A 16,963-nucleotide genomic window follows, 5' to 3' on the forward strand; every position below is an offset into this window, starting at 1 on the left:
ACATGACTTAGTACTTGGTGGCAAAACCCTTGTTGGCAATCACAGAGGTCAAACGTTTCTTGTAGTTGGCCACCAGGTTTGCACACATCTCAGGAGGGATTTTGTCCCACTCCTCTTTGCAGATCTTCTCCAAGTCATTAAGGTTTCGAGGCTGACGTTTGGCAACTCGAACCTTCAGCTCCCTCCACAGATTTTCTATGGGATTAAGGTCTGGAGACTGGCTATGCCACTCCAGGACCTTAATGTGCTTCTTCTTGAGCCCCTCCTTTGTTGCCTTGGCCATGTGTTTTGGGTCATTGTCATGCTGGAATACCCATCCACGACCCATTTTCAATGCCCTGGCTGAGGGAAGGAGGTTCTCACCCAAGATTTGATGGTACATGGTCCCTTCCATCGTCCCTTTGATGCGGTGAAGTTGTCCTGTCCCCTTAGCAGAAAAACACCCCCAAAGCATAATGTTTCCACCTCCATGTTTGACGGTGGAGATGGTGTTCTTGGGGTCATAGGCAGCATTCCTCCTCCTCCAAACACGGCGAGTTGAGTTGATGTCAAAGAGCTCCATTTTGGTCTCATCTGACCACAACACTTTCACCCAGTTGTCCTCTGAATCATTCAGATGTTCATTGGCAAACTTCAGACGGGCAAGTTTATGTATTCTTGAGCAGGGGAACCTTGCGGGCGCTGCAGGATTTCAGTCCTTCACGGCGTAGTGTGTTACCAATTGTTTTCTTGGTGACTATGGTCCCAGCTGCCTTGAGATCATTGACAAGATCCTCCCGTGTAGTTCTGGGCTGATTACTCACCGTTCTCATGATCATTGCAACTCCACGAGGTGAGATCTTGCATGGAGCCCCAGGCCGAGGGAGATTGACAGTTCTTTTGTGTTTCTTCCATTTGCGAATAATCGCACCAACTGTTGTCACCTTCTCACCAAGCTGCTTGGCGATGGTCTTGTAGCCCATTCCAGCCTTGTGTAGGTCTACAATCTTGTCCCTGACATCCTTGGAGAGCTCTTTGGTCTTGTCCATGGTGGAGGTAACCATCTGTGGTTAGGTGCACTCCCTTTAAGTGTGCTCCTAATCTCAGCTCGTTACCTGTATAAAAGACACCTGGGAGACAGAAATCTTTCTGATTGAGAGGGGGTCAAATACTTATTTCCCTCATTAAAATGCAAATCAATTTATAACATTTCTGACATGCGTTTTTCTGGATATTTTTGTTGTTATTCTGTCTCTCACTGTTCAAATAAACCTACCATTAAAATGATAGACTGATCCTTTCTTTGTCAGTGGGCAAACGTACAAAATCAGCAGGGGATCAAATACTTTTCCCCCCCACTGTATACATCCTATAAAGGTATCTGGAGCAGCTTAACAGGAGGGTCACTTAGGGAAAAAGGATTGAAAGTATCAGAAAGCAGACCTTTGGTTTAGATTTGCATGGCAACCAGAAGCAGCCTCAGCATCCCTGTGTGTGGGTGTGAGAGACAGTACAATAATAGATATGTTCACATGGGTCACAGGGAGAAGAGGAGCCAACTGTTTCATTGCTTTTCTGGCAAATAGTAATATTAGTAATACCCTGCTATTATTATGTTATGAACTAAAATCAACTGAAGCAATTGGAAACAAATTGCACCATGCCAATGGGGAAAATGCAAAATGTGTAAGATTAATGGACATTCCTAAAAGTGATCTAGACTTAAATCCTTAAGGCAGCTCTGATACTTGTGTGACAGTCCATGATCCAATCATTGACCCTGAAGTTCAATTCCAATCTAAAATAATTTTTCCACTTGAATAAATGGAACATCCTTCAAATATTATTTTCAAAGAGAATAACGATGTTGAGCGCTGGTATTTTACGACCGAGGGTACCCATACCTTTCAAGTCAGCTTCTCCTTTACTTTTCCCAAGATACATCATTAACTGCGTTTGATTTATGCCATCCATTAATACTTCTAATAGTGGTATAATTCTATTTGGATTTCTGGTTTGAAGTAGAATGACTGACCGTGATGCTCACTGTCGTCTGTGCAGGTTAATATTATATACTGTAAGAGTCACTTGATCCTCTTGTTTTCTTCCCAAATGACTCTAATGCCTTCTTCATACTAGACAAATGACTCCGATCAGAAAGCACTTGGTACAAGTAACCCTTATATCAAACCAATCCTATTTCGATACACTCTCTTTTGACTGGGGTTACATTGAAATAGCGTTACCTCTGGAACCCGATGGCAGACAAAGAGGCTCTTATAAGAGCCATGACTTTGAACAGGGAATGGGAATCTTCAAAGCTGTCTGCTGCTTCTACCTCAGAGGCATTCAATGGTAAATTATGACGGATGTATTTGGATCACAGTCGGCCAAATGGCCTGATTTATGCTAAATGATGCACCAGTAGACTCAATTATAAGTCAGCCTTGGGTCACACACTAGAAGTGGCTTTTCACATCATATAAACCTATCAAAACATAAATCATCATCATAGGATATTTGTTCAATGTCACCCACAAGGGTCTTCTCTCGTTACAGCAGAAAATAGTTCTCAAAAATAATCCATGTGTCTGTGTTCTTTCCTTTCAGTCCCATGATGTTCCCGAAAGACCCCTATAGTCCATAACAACTAGCCTAGCTATAGTTTCACCAGGCAGTAGGCTACATGCACAACCAATGTTAAATGAAAGATGCACTCAACAGGAAAAATGACACGCACACAACAGCAAAGGGTTTAAGCTCTGTCATTCATCACTCTCAGTGTCAATCGCTTATAATATATGCATAGATGATTAGTTCCTGGTCTGTTTCCCCCAAGGCCTATTTAAAGCTGGAGTGTGGTAAGAGACTGAATGACATTTCTCACAGGTCTCCAACCACATCAATTGCTCACCTGAACTCCATTCACTATGGGCATTCCACTGAACCTGGGTACTCTGGTCCTAATGCTCAACTTCTACAGCGAAGGTAAAGAAAGCAAATACCTAGACTTTAAATGTATGTATTGATTCAGGGTCTTGATGTACTTTTGCAGTCTACTACTACCATTTTAAACTTGTACACAAGGGAATTCAAGGAATGTACAGTAAAAAAAATGTGCCTGAAAAGTTTTGATAAAAGACAGCTGGCGCACTCCCCTCCGTATGTATTTGGACAGAAAGCCAAAATGTTAAATATGGTTCTATACTCCAGCGTTTTGGATTTGAGAGAAAATGTTTCATATGAGGTGAAAGTACAGAATGTCACATTTCAAATAAGGGTATTTTCATACATATCTGTTTTACCATTTAGAAAAGAAATACATGTATCTACAGTTGAAGTTGGACGTTTACATACACTTAGGTTGGAGTCATTAAAACTCGTTGTTCAACCAGTCCACAAATTTCTTGTTAACAAACTATAGTTTTGACAAGTCGGTTAGGACATCTACTTTGTGCATGACACAAGTAATTTTTCCAACAATTGTTTACAGACAGGTAATTTCACTTGCAATTCACTGTATCACAATTCCAGTGGGTCATAAGTTTACATACACTAAGTAGACTGTGCCTTTAAACAACTTGGAAAATTCCAGAAAATTATGTCATGGCTTTAGAAGCTTCTGATAGGCTAATTGACATCATTTGAGTCAATTTGAGGTGTACCTGTGGATGTATTTCAAGGCCTACCTTCAAACTCAGTGCCTCTTTGCTTGACATCATGGGGAAATCAAAAGAAATCAGCCAAGACCTCAGAAAAAAATGGTAGATCTCCACAAGTCTGGTTCATCCTTGGGAGCAATTTCCAAACACCTGAAGGTACCACGTTCATCTGTACAAACAATAATACGCAAGTTTAAACACCATGGGACCACGCAGCCATCATACCGCTCAGGAAGGAGATGCGTTCTGTCTCCTAGAGATTAACGTAATTTGGTGCGAAAAGTGCAAATCAATCCCAGAACAACAGCGAAGGACCTTCTGAAGATGCTGGAGGAATCAGGTACAAAAGTATCTATATCCATAGTAAAATGAGTCCTATATCGACATAACCTGAAAGGCTACGGTTTGCAACTGCACATGGGGACAAAGATCGTACTTTTTGGAGAAATGTCCTCTGGTCTGATTAAACAAAAATAGAACTGTTGGCCATAATGACCATTGTTATGTTTGGAGGAAAAAGGGGGAGGCTTGCAAGCCGAAGAACATCATCCCAACCGTGACACACGGGGGTGACAACATCTTGTTGTGGGGGTGCTTTGCTGCAGGAGGGACTGGTGCACTTCACAAAATAGATGGCATCATGAGGATGGAAAATTGTGGATATATTGAAGCAACATCTCAAGACATCAGTCAGGAAGTTAAAGCTTGGTCGCAAATGGGTCTTCCAAATGGACAATGACCCCAAGCATACTTCCAAAGTTGTGGCAAAATGGCTTAAGGATAACAAAGTCAAGGTATTGGAGTGGCCATCACAAAGCCCTGACCTCAATCCTATAGAAAATTTGTGGGCAGAACTGAAAAAGCGTGTGCGAGCAAGGAGGCCTACAAACCTGTGTCACGACTTCCGCCGAAGTCGGTCACCGGCCTTCTAGCCATCGCCGATCCACCTTTCACTATCCATTGGTTTTGTCTTGTCTTCCCTCACTCCTGGTTTCAATTCCATCAATTACATGTTGTGTATTTAACCCTCTGTTCCCCCCATGTCCTTGTCCGGAATTGTTTCTTGTAGTGCTTGTGTACGTTATGCTGGTGGATACCGGGTTTTGTTTGACCCATTCATTTGATTGTTCTGTTTACGGTGGTTTTTATGTTTATTAAACGACACCGTTGTAAATCAGTTTTCGCTCTCCTGCGCCTGACTTCTCTTCTGCCAGTACGCACCCCGTTATAATTACAGAGGGACAAAGATCATGGGGGACTAGATATATAAAGTCATTTCATTTCTAAATGGTAAAACATGTATGAAAATACCCTCGAATAAAAGGTGACATTCTGGGCTGTCTCCTCATGTGAAACATTCTATCTTAAATCCAAAATGCTGGAGTATAGAGCCAAATTTTAAATGTTAGCTTCAATGTCCAAATAGATATGGAGGGGGGTGTACATCAAGTATTGCATAACCTTTATGAGGGTAAGATGAAAAATGCACATCTATTGTTAAATATTGTGGATCCTGATTTTTGGTGCTGTCACAGTGCATGCAGGGCGCATCTATGGGGGCAAGGAGGCCGTGCCTTACAGCAGACCCTACATGGTCCTCCTGGAGAGGGCTACCACCAACATCCTGAAGCCCAAAAACTGTGGTGGCTTTCTAGTGAGAGAGGACTTTGTGATGACTGCTGCCCACTGCAATGGGAGGTCAGTAATGTCTGCTTATCTAGTGAGAGAATACCAGGGGCAAATATATGGGGAGATATAAGCCATTGTCTGCCCTATAAATCATGCAACTGTTTCTCTTTCCTACCTTATGCAGGGAATTAGAATTCAGCCTAAACAAGTGCAAAATTATTGCTAGTCAAACACTGATATTTATTGCAATCCCACCTATTAAAAGGACATTTTAATAGGCCACCATTTCAATGTCTCTAGGTTTTTCCACACCTGAATATTTTTACTGTTTTTAGGCTAGGGCTATCCTACGCTACCCCATGTTTCACACAGGTCTTCCTAATTTTGCATTTACACATTTTGACATCATACATTTCTAACGTCCCCTTTGGAGGATTTAGATGTGAAACACAGCTTAGCCCAAGCCTAAGAGCTCCAATAGCCAAACGCTGAGATAAAAGGTGCAGTATGAAAAACCTACCAATACATAGGATCACGCACCATTAAGATGTATTGCAGACTGTTGAAATGTCAAGGCACATGCTAAACAAATGGGAGTGCAAGAATATACTGTAGATTGACATGACATAGATTAACATTATGTTTTCAATCAACCCATTACTGCCTGCTGCAGATACGTGTAAGACTACAGTATATTGTATTACATTGTGTCTGTGTATGTTCCAGATCCATTAAGGTCAAGCTGGGAGTCCACAACGTGCACCAGGAAAGCGCTCAAGAAATGTTTGTGAAACAGGCATTTCCACATCCACATTATGATAATGAAGAACATTATAATGATATTATGCTACTCAAGGTAAATCCCCTAGCTAGGACCTAAAGTTACGCATGCTGTTTTTATGTGAAATTGTGCATGCATGTTGATGTGACTACAATGTCAAAGTATGCAATTTCTTTGTATCAGACATGTCACAACAAATAATTATTATTAGTTTACCACTATGAAGGTAGGTTATAGAACATCTAAGGGTCTAAGTTGTAACATTTGACATCCCCGCTCTTTCTGCCTCCCAGCTGGAGAAGAATGTACTTTTCACCGACCGTGTGAGACCCATTGGCCTCCCGCAGACAGAAGATGAGGAGGTGCCCAAGGACTGTCTGGTGTCAGGCTGGGGCTTCAATATCAGGGGAGTAAAGAAAGGATCCTCTGTGCTACTGGACCTCAACGTGACACTGGATGACAGTCAAGTATGCTCAGACAACCATGCGTTCTGCTCTTCAGGACTAAATGGACCTGGTCAGGTAAGTGGCGTCTTAAAGTATGAAATTTTGCAGGGGAAAGATCATGGGAGTAAAGAAAGAAAACAATACTTTCACCTTGATGGATGGCATGAATCATTCCAAGTGAAATGTGCCTGTTCATTTGTTCAGTATCGTGGTCTACATGTGTTATTTCCAGGGAGACTCCGGTAGTCCATTGGTCTGTAACGGTGTGGCCTATGGGGTGGTGTCCTGCTCTATGGAAAAACTCCACATTTACACACGCATCCCTGACTACCTGGACTGGATCACCAACACCATGAATAATTGATACGACACTGAGCAGAAACCTCTACAGTTTGTTCATTTGGCCACCCAGGTCCCTAGAAGCATGATTATGATACTGCAGAATCTGACTGTGTTTATGATGCTTTCTGATTGATTTAACAGTGCTGTTTAATGTCTGTGTGCCTACATGCAGTAAGCCAAAGATTGTTATTATAACCTTCTTGTTCTGTGTTGAAGCCTCTGAATTTCCATCTGTCAAACAATGCTTTCAAGTCCTGTTCTGTGCTGCAGCTGTTTTAAATCTTAAATTATGAATTGTGGGATTAAGTAGAGAGTTGATGTTATTGAACACATTTATTTTGTGAATATCAATATGAGCAAACTGAGAAGAGGTGCTTTGATCAAGTTGTCCCTTCAACAGTGAGGCAATCACATTATTTCTGGCAGATGCTTACTGCATTTTGGAGTAGGCTATATTGAAAATATATATGAGCAGTAAAAGACATTGAGCATACCAAAAATCTTAACAAGACTGCCCCCTTGTGCACATCTGAATAACATACAGTCCATGTAAAATACAAGGCCAAGTGCAGTCCAAAACGTGATTTCCTATGTTTTATATATATTTCCACACTATGAGATTGGAATAATACTGTGAAATTGTGAAAATTATGATAATGCCCTTTTAGTGTGAGAGCTGTTTGAAAAGGCTGCCTGAAATTTCAGCCTGCCTGGTGACATCAGTTAGTAAATAGATCCATAAGAAAGAGTTCCAAACCTCTCTGCCAATAATAGCTAGTTTTCAGTTTTCCCCTCCCCACTCAGACTCCCAGACAGTCCTAGTAAAATTCTTGCTTGAGAAACTGTTATTTGCTAAGATGCTTTTTTTTTTTTTTTTACAATTTTAGTTGAAAACAGGTACTTAAAGGGTATCCACCACAAATTCATATGAGTGTTAAATAACACTAATATGTGAAAACAATATTTTTGGTTTACAAACGTTTCGTTTTGTCATTATAATAAGCTTGGTAGCAACATGTGAAAATCATTGTTGAAATCGGTTGCAGCTGAAATTGACTACAAAACCCACAATGCAATGCTCTCTCTCTGGGCTGTCTAGGTAGCTAGCTAGCAAACGTATAATACCAAAGTCAATATCAGCATGTGAATTAACTAGCTAGCTGTAAAATCGCCTAAACTGCACTATCAATTTAAGAGTCTATTTCACCGAATTCAACTTGCAGCTATCTCTGCCTAGAGCACTGAGGCACAATAAAAATGGCCCAGAGCAAGGGCAGATGACGTTGATATGGCAACAATGGCCTTTCCCATGTTTCCCACAGACATACAAGGCGCATTGCGAGATGGTAATTGAAGGAGAAACTGAGTTGAATAATTGATTGAGCACATCTAAGCGAAATATATACTTTGTCATAATGATATAAACGGATGGATGTGTTCTAGACACATATGCCCATACCATATATTGGCTGATTTGGCGACCTGGAGTGCAGGTAATTGTTTTAAAAGCTTTATGAAATGTGATAGCATGTTATCCTCTATTTCCAGTGAAGAGAACCATGTACCTATGACGCATTCCTACACGATTTCCTGATTTCACAGAGTTTTCACATAAACCTAACAGACAAGGTGTATTACATATCGAATACATTTTCAATTTGTCAAACACTTTTATGGTGCGTATTGCTTTTTTGCTTTTACATTTACTGATAATTTCAAAATAATATTTAAATTCTATCTTATATAATGTGAAGAGGGGTTTGTTCTCTGCCCACTTCATTTTATGGATAAAGAATCTTCCATGAAAAATAAATAAATTAACAATGAAAGTTAAATCAGGGTCCATATCATTTGGATCAAAACAAAACATAATATCAGAGTCTCTCAGATTAACATTAATAGTCGTTTTTTTTCAAATAAAATCTTCTAACTCACTCCAGACTCTTCTGACATAAGAACAGTCCCAAAATAAATGGTCAAGTTTCTGGGTCACAACCACAAAATACAAATTTGTTATCAATAGCTATTTTGAATATGTGTATAATAAAGGTCTTTACAGGGTAGATTCTATGAATGAGTTTGTATGATACTTCTTTCACCTTATTAGATGTAATGGAATGCAGCCCTAGGACAAGTGAACTGGAACAAAATCTTGTCTGGCAAATATTGTATATCTAATAAGGTGGAATTTGATACTCCTCAGGAGTAAATGTAACATTGTGTGTTCTCATGAATTCTGGATAATCATATAGAATAAAATCATCATTATTCAATAATTGTTTAACCCAGATTATCTTGTCAAACCAGTTCTGGAAAAACAAAGACTTGTTTTTGTATTTTATGTCTTTATTACTCCAGATTGTATAACTATGTGGGGGGAAATTGTGTTTGTACATGAGTTTCCAAGTTAGAAGTACTTATGAAAGTTAGCAAGCTTAATAGGGATTTTACCCACATCAAAGTTGCATTTGAGTAAGAATTCTAGACCACCAATCTGTTGGAATATTACATTAGGGATTATATTCCAAATGCAATCCTTATTTCTTAAATAGTTTTGTATCCATTTGATCTTAAAGATTATATTAGAGGTTGAAAAATACACCTGATTTCACAGATGGACCACAAGTTAAATCACGGGGAAAATGTGTATTTTACCCACTGATAGAACATAGGCTTTCACCAAATTGACAGGAGTTTTGTGATTTGTATTTCTGGGGGTGGATTATCCCTTTAATTGTTACCCAGAAATTATTTGATATTGAGATTTTAAAAAACGTATTGGACCTTCAAAACAGTCTGGGATGTATTCCAAGGGCAAAATTAATTGCAATAAATGAAGGAAGCAACTTCTCTCGTGACTTGTTTACATAGGCCTAACGATAAGATCGCCAATACTGTGACAAACAGAAGAGATACAACAGAAGAAAAGTCAAATATGTGGTTCAATGGAGCATGATAGCATTCCAACCGAACCTATATAATACTGTCCCCATTATCAGCCCTGGCATGCCAGGCTAGATCTGTTGAAGACTGGCGAATCATTGGTTTGATCGGACCTCAGGGAGACAGAATACTCTTGAGTTCCAGGGTAGTTTTCTCTGCACATGCAATGGATTACAGGACAACAGCCCCCTCTGCTGGAATTGTTTTATACATGCATGGCCTATAAACCCTCCAACAGTAAACTGCTACTTTTCACATGACTTTCAAGAAAATAATAAACTCTTGCCTGGATGTTGAAATAGCTAGCATGACTTCTATTTATTCATTAGCATGGGAGTACCTTGAATGAATGAATATATATACATATACACACACACTTCTACCCAGATACTCTTTTCAATAGAATCTCAAGTATTCAGTGGTCAGTTTATTAGGTACACACGTCTAGTACCGGTCATCCAGAACAGCCCGAATTCTTTGGGGCATGGAAACATGCTCAATTGTTATCAAGGGACCTAACGTGTGCCAGGAAAACATCCACACCAGTCTGTACCGTTGACCCGGTGTGGTCATCTGCTGCAATAGCCCATCTGTGACCAGGACCGACAAGTTGTGCTCCGAGATGCCGTTCTGCAAGCCACTGTAGTACTGCGCCATCATTTGCGGCCCTCCTGTTAGCTTGCACGATTCTGACCATTCACCTCTCATCAACAACCTGTTTTCTTCCACAGGACTGCCGCTGACTGGTTGTTTTTAGTTTGTCACACCATTCTCAGTAAACCCTAGACATGCGTGAATAGCCCAGGAGGCCGGATGTTTCTGAGATACTGGAAACAGCGCGCCTGGCACTGATGGTCATACCACACTGTCACTTAGGTCACTCGTTTTGCCCATTCTAACTTTCAATCGAACAGTAACTGAATGCCTCAATGCCTGCTTTATATAGCAAGCCGCAGCCACGTGACTTACTATCTGTAAGAGCGAACCATTTTCGTGAATGGGGTGGTTTACCTAATGAACTAGCCACTGAGTGTATAGCTGTTAAGACACCTCTTTTTTTTTTAAACGCTTGCAGATGACTAGAATATGGATATCCATATGTTATGAAACCTGTCCAAACCAGCAACAGATTTGTAAATGTTTTTTTATTTAGGAAAAATACAACCATGAAGATACAGAACGCTTAAAAAAATCTAATACAAAACCAATCTGATGCTATGACGAGAACAGTTGTGAAATCACTCCATTTGTATCCTCATAGAAAGTATGTTTGTTGAAAAGAGCTTGCAAGTAGAACTGTCCCACTTCACATTAATTCAGCGCTGTGTGTACTTGAAACCATTGTGTGACTCAGATACACACAAAAAACATTCCTTATTTAAAATGTGCAGCTAATAAAATAAAAGACCATTCTCAGTAGAAACCAAAATAAATTAGACAAGAACCTGCCATAGACAGGACATTCAAGCAAAAGGTTAGTGCTCCAGAAAACCAATGAGCAGGTTCTCATTTACCGGAACCCACAGCGATCTTAGCAAGCCCAGTCGATTAGAGAACGTCTCAACTCGTACTCTCCTCTCTCAGTCAGGAAGAACAGCGCAGACATGGTGGTGATAGTTTCAGACCTTTGTGTGCATTTACCTCATTCAGGCTCATCACCATTATCAGTTGGCAAAACAGTCAATCATAAACAAAATAAGTGCAAGCGTTTTTGTACTTTGTTACAAAGCAGAGTTAAAACTACAAAAGCGGTACCATTATCTATCCAAGATATATTCCCTGTCTTTTAGGTTGTGCCTCTTTGCGTGCATGGCCCAAAGTGAGGCAACGGCCTACAGCACGAGCCTTGCTCTTTCGAGCTACCCACAAAAACTGTAAATTAAGAAGTAGTTCTCTGCAGTTTTCAATAACAAATAAGTAGGATCAGAAAGTTAAAAAACAAAAACTTGGAATAGACCGGTGGTGGGTGGCTCGGAGTGCGAGCCAGCCCTCCCCGCACTTATCCAGGACTGCTCTTATCTACATGGTCGGTTTCAGAAGATTTAAAGTGTTGCGGAGCAGCAGGCCCTGGGCTGGGACCAGGCCATGCCGGGCCAGGGGCCGTGCCCAGACGACAGACATCCGGTGGCCTCCGTCCTACCAGCCGCCCTCGTCACCTGTAGAGGAAGTCGGAAAACACACAGGTTACCATGATTCTGTGGAAGGTATGAGGCTCGTCTTTCGAAAGGGGCCCTGCTGCTACTGAACGCTAATCCCTTTTGAAGATACTTAAGATTTGGAAGCAATTTATGCTGGTGTGAACGGCACTGTGACAAAAACATCTGAAGGCAGACCATCCGAGTAGAAACTCGTTGTTTCCATTCAGCAAAGTCGCTCCACAAAAGCAATATTACCTTCCTATATTCCATGGACAGAAAAAATTTTTGAAGAACTAAACAAGAGCAGACATAGGACAATTGTCCTCCTACTCTTGCAAATAACAGATTACATCAACCAGAAAGGTGACTGGCTCCACTGTGTGTATGCAGATCCTAGTACTGCAAGGCAAAGAAGCAAAGTAAAATATACCTCTACAAACAAGCTGCTGCAAGACAGAAAAAGCTTATGACAAGAAAAGCAGGAAGTAGAGAGCTGATGCTATAACCCCTGACAGCTCGCGCCAAGACGGTTGCAGACCGAGAGCCTACCTTGGCTTTTTGCAGTGCTAAACTGGGACTTCAACATATTGTTTCTTCAGTTCAACATATTTCAACTACAGGAGGCAGCCTCACTGTGCACCACTGAGAACAGCACCGCCTGTTCAGAGAAGAGAAAGCCCAGTGGTTAATGACAAGGTCCCAGGCTCTCCAACAAGGAGGGAAACAAGCACACTAAGGCCCATCTGCAGACCCTCTCTTCCACTGCTGCTCCCTAATGGAATGGATGCTGAGCTGAAGTGGCATCTTGGGTCTTTCATATACTGCATACCTTTAATGAGCACCAATGACTCCCATTTTACAATACTAACCAGGTAGGTCATTTGATTGTTGGAAATGCCCAGTGAACCCACCACTGGGTTCATTTGCAACCCTTCTTTAAGATGAATTATATAGGGCATATTGTGAAGGACAAAAGTGTAACTTGGGAGGGTGTATTTCTTAATATGTTGAGGCAAGAACGAGAATAGGGAACCCGTTTCTCCATTACATATGACTAAAGGAAAGCTTCATACATTGAGAAAATTACTTATTTCATTACTTTAACGGATATTTTCATCCATCGGTTGGCCCAACACCATAGTGGGGGCAAACCCAGTCTGAGTGGAGTCCATCCAGCTGCTATACAGGTCAAGGACCTGCCACGGCTCTGGTGTCGATTGGCCGAATACATATCTATGGCAGCTTGCAGTGATGTGGCTGTCCAGGCACCGGATTGGCCGCCTATCCTCACTCCCTACACTTGTGTAAGCTTATAAGAAGCCTCACCATAGCTATCTCTGTACGAACCTCCAGAACGATCTCCATATCCTCCTCCTTGCGTTCTGTGGGCAGAAGAAGAAATGTACATCAGTAAACAAGAATTGGATGAGCAGTTGAGTAATATCAAATTGAAAAAACATTATTCCTAAAACTGCTTGCTTACTATCAAAAATTGGGCGCATAGCTTCTTGAAATGTGTTAAGATTCATTTATAGAATCTATCCCGTCTTATTCTATCGACTGTAACATAGCCATGTATATGCAAATGTAACGTCTATGTATCCGAGGTGGTGTATCATTCACCTGTCTTTGTTGTAGTAGCCTCGGTCTGATCCATATGAGCCACCACTTCTGTTGTCGTAACGTCCACCGCCATATCCCCGCTCCCCACCACCTGTAATAGAACTTGTGGTCAACAGCTGCCTCAAGGTGGACTAAAAGCAGACATGTATTCATATTATGGTTCAATTAGTTGATAAGAGAATATTGGACACTTTAGTGTTGACATGCTATCAGGCTAAGAGATGGTTCAATCAAACCTCTACAGCTACCAGACAACTGCAACAGTCACTGCAAAACAAAAACAAGACACGAGGACATCCAACTGGGCACAGGCTCAACGTCTAGTTTTGACTTACAGTAGGTTGAGTTAACTAACATAAAATCAACAACAAAAGATTCACCATGTCATTGGATTTAGGTTTTTAAAAAATGATGAAATCCAGGTTGATTACTTTTTTCAAATCCAATCAGTTTTCTACATTGATTCAACAATTATTATTTTATGTGGAAACAACGTTAATTCAACCTGTTTTTGCCCAGTGGGATAGGAGTGGTTATTAAGGATGTGGGACCAGAGGGGAGGGTCAGAGCACGGGGTGCACGCACTGACTGCTTCTGGTTAGTTCTGCAAGTCACAGAATCCCAGGCTAGCGAAGGTGTGGGGACATCTTTGTAGGGTTGGGACTGGGGTGTCTGTCAGTCACTCCAAGGCAAACATGGGAGGGAAACTGGATGCTGGAGGATAGAAAACAACAAACTTGCCTCGTGAGAAGCCACGCCCACCTCTTCCACCACCACCTCTGCCTCCACGGAAGTATCCTCCTCCACCTCCTCTGCCACCCGACGAGCCCCCTCGGAATCCGCCTCCGGACCTGCCACCACCGCCAGACTTGCCAGCCTGGTCGACACGGATCTGTCTGCCGTCAAGTGACTGGCACAGATAAGGTTGGGTGGGAAGATAATACACCATTAATATCATCATTGCACAGTCAAAGAGTTGTGTTCCAGGGCAGAGTTTAGGTTTAATTTGTCACCTTGCCGTTCATGGCCAGCATAGCATCCTTGGCCTCATCCGGGTTCTCAAAGGTGACGAAACCAAAGCCCCTGGATCTCTGAGTTTCCCTGTCTTTAATTACAACAACTAGACAGAGGAAAAAAAGAAGAAAAAAAAAGAAGTTAGACCATAGACATTCAAAGCATGTTCAAATAGCAGACTACATGCCCAAATAAAGAATTACATTGCACCCAATATCCAACAGTTAGTTACCTTCAGATATTTGCCCATATTTGGAGAACACATCTTCTAATGACTGTTCATTAGTGTCAAAGCTCAGGCCACCCACAAAAAGCTTCCCTTCGTCAGACATCCTTCCTTTTAACCACTGTAGAAGGGAATAACATGTTTATTATGGATGCAGTGGTTCAGATTGTTAACTAGTAGCAGGTTATTTTCGGATTCAAACACCTGTTCATGTTCTGTTCTTGCAATGGTGCAAAGACACGCAGTAATACAATTAAATTCTAGCTAACAGTTGATGGCTTGAATAAAATAAAGTGTTTTGTATTGCGAAAATAAAAATTAAAAAGGTCAGCGCGATCCAGGCAAAGAGTTTGAGATAGTCGAGCGAGAGAAGCACAAACGCTTATGGGGGTTTACGTCGGAAAGGAAATGTGCGTTCTCTCAAAAAGCACGCCTCGCTGGACAAGCGGATGACCGTGGTGCGATTTTTATTTGAATCAGTAAACTAGCCAACTGGTGTATGTACACAATGCAGTTCCCCGCCCCCACGTGTACTATGCCTAGCTAGATTCAACTCCCTTTGTTCAACATTGTCCAGCTAAACCACAACGGCCTTTACAATGCTATAGTAATGTAATGGAAGCCCCTGGTAGCCAGCCATCACTGCGTCATTGCATCGACTAGTGAGCGCGCTCGCAGAGTAAAATGGTTGGCATTGCCTTGCTTTAACGACGAATGCCAGAAAGGGGGACTGTCGCATGCCACCACAATATAATTGGACATACATTGACTTTGAAATCAATTTACAATCATGAGAATGTTATCGTAGGCTAACTGCTAGTTACATATATAGCCACGTTCAGACTTCTCCGGTGTCAGACCCTAATTTACCGCGACACCATCTTGTTACTGTCCCCAATTTAAAAGTTTAAACACAAAAGACTATTACAATCTCTTACCGCCGACAAAAACCGTGAGACTCTTCCGACCGACCTGCAGTAGATGGGAACGAATGAGTTGCGGGGCCTCCTGGTTTATGTATTGATGAGACCTTTGCGGTTACGCCCATCTTATTAATATTAAGTAGATACGCCATCTGACCCAGCATATTAATTTAACTCGATTTGCTTTTAATCACTCAATGGTCGGGAAATCATGCATGTTAAGTTGGAGAATCAACTAGAATGATACGTAAACTCAAAAGTATAACTGCCCGTGGAGTGGGCTTTTAAGTCGATGCCTTTTCTGGGACAATATGAAGGTCAAATCATTTAGTTGTTTGCAAGATCAGATAAAAAAAAAGAAAAAAAAGAAGTTACATCTTAGTGTCCTGTACTACAACATAGCTAAATGTTGACATTAAAGGAATGTCCTATAACAAATATACCAGAGAAGCAACAACTTTGTAAAAAATTAATTGACCACCCAATGGTTAATTTGATGACTCTACACCAAAAGAATGTCAGTTATGTATACTGGTAACACAGGTAGTGCATGCTGCATCTTGTTACATAGAGCCAGTAGCAGTGCATGGTTAAAACCACAACTTGTATTGTGATAATTGTTTGCGCTCAACCTGTTAATTCAAAGGCTGAGAAGACGGTGGCAGAATAAATTCAACTATATATTTGTTTAATCACAAAACCACATAGCAACCTCTGTCCAGTGAAGTCCAGAGCATATTGCATGTACACTAACATGACCTACAGCATGGTCAAGCAACTTAATTTCAGACAACTGAAACGGATTTAGAACCAGAGTTCCGCAAGTCGCAAAGAAAACAGGCGCTGCCGCCACTATTCCAGCACCGTTTTATCAAATCACCTCTGCTTAGTCTAATAGTGACAACTAAAAGATACCAAAAACAAAACTTAGTCCAATCAACGTAAGCTAAATGCGTGTCCATGGTTCTTAGTGCGCACGCGTGTTCATGCAATTAAAAAACATGTTAACTCACCCTACTTGTAGAGAAACGACAGTGCCATCCTTTACCATGTTGACGAAAGAGTCTCACAGTACACACTTATTTGTTCTGGGCTACCTGGCTAAAATTCTTGCTCGTCTAACTTCCATTCAAAGCAACGTTAGCTAGTTACAGGCAGGAACAACGTCATACTCGTTCGGACCAGACAGCATCAGATAACCTACGCCTCTCTATGCGTAGGTTGTGTTCAGCTCGCTCGGACACTTTCTCCTGTAAT

General features: G+C 41.3%; 2 protein-coding genes across 6 annotated transcripts; one reads left to right on the top strand and one right to left on the bottom strand.

The window, feature by feature from the left end:
• The first annotated feature begins 2,840 nt into the window (after positions 1-2,840).
• Positions 2,841-7,145, top strand: si:ch211-212d10.1 (mast cell protease 8). Its single transcript, XM_014216896.3, has 5 exons — positions 2,841-2,967; positions 5,177-5,339; positions 5,997-6,126; positions 6,345-6,572; positions 6,730-7,145. Exons 1-5 carry the CDS (start codon positions 2,910-2,912, stop codon positions 6,859-6,861), a joined length of 711 nt encoding a protein of 236 aa, XP_014072371.1. The 5' UTR covers positions 2,841-2,909; the 3' UTR covers positions 6,862-7,145.
• A 4,069-nt stretch (positions 7,146-11,214) lies between these two features.
• LOC106613740 (cold-inducible RNA-binding protein B) lies at positions 11,215-15,828 on the bottom strand. Of its 5 annotated transcripts, XR_014378997.1 has the most exons (8): positions 15,722-15,828; positions 14,790-14,904; positions 14,557-14,663; positions 14,285-14,453; positions 13,544-13,634; positions 13,268-13,302; positions 12,470-12,578; positions 11,706-11,938 (listed from the first exon to the last, which is right to left on the bottom strand). XR_014378997.1 is itself a non-coding variant. In XM_014216307.3 (7 exons), the coding sequence occupies exons 2-7, from the start codon at positions 14,887-14,889 to the stop codon at positions 11,919-11,921; spliced, it is 501 nt and encodes a 166-aa protein (XP_014071782.2). In that variant the 5' UTR covers positions 14,890-14,904; positions 15,722-15,828; the 3' UTR covers positions 11,215-11,918. The 5 variants fall into 5 exon arrangements, 4 of the variants coding, with proteins under 4 accessions (XP_014071782.2, XP_014071781.2, XP_014071780.2 ...); XM_014216307.3 differs by lacking the exon at positions 12,470-12,578 and having other exon boundaries at positions 11,215-11,938; positions 14,306-14,453; XM_014216306.3 differs by lacking the exon at positions 12,470-12,578 and having other exon boundaries at positions 11,215-11,938; positions 13,247-13,302; positions 14,306-14,453.
• Between the last annotated feature and the right edge of the window lie 1,135 nt (positions 15,829-16,963).

Source organism: Salmo salar, chromosome 10 (assembly GCF_965601325.2).
Source record: "Salmo salar chromosome 10, fSalSal1, whole genome shotgun sequence".
NCBI lineage: Eukaryota > Metazoa > Chordata > Actinopteri > Salmoniformes > Salmonidae > Salmo > Salmo salar.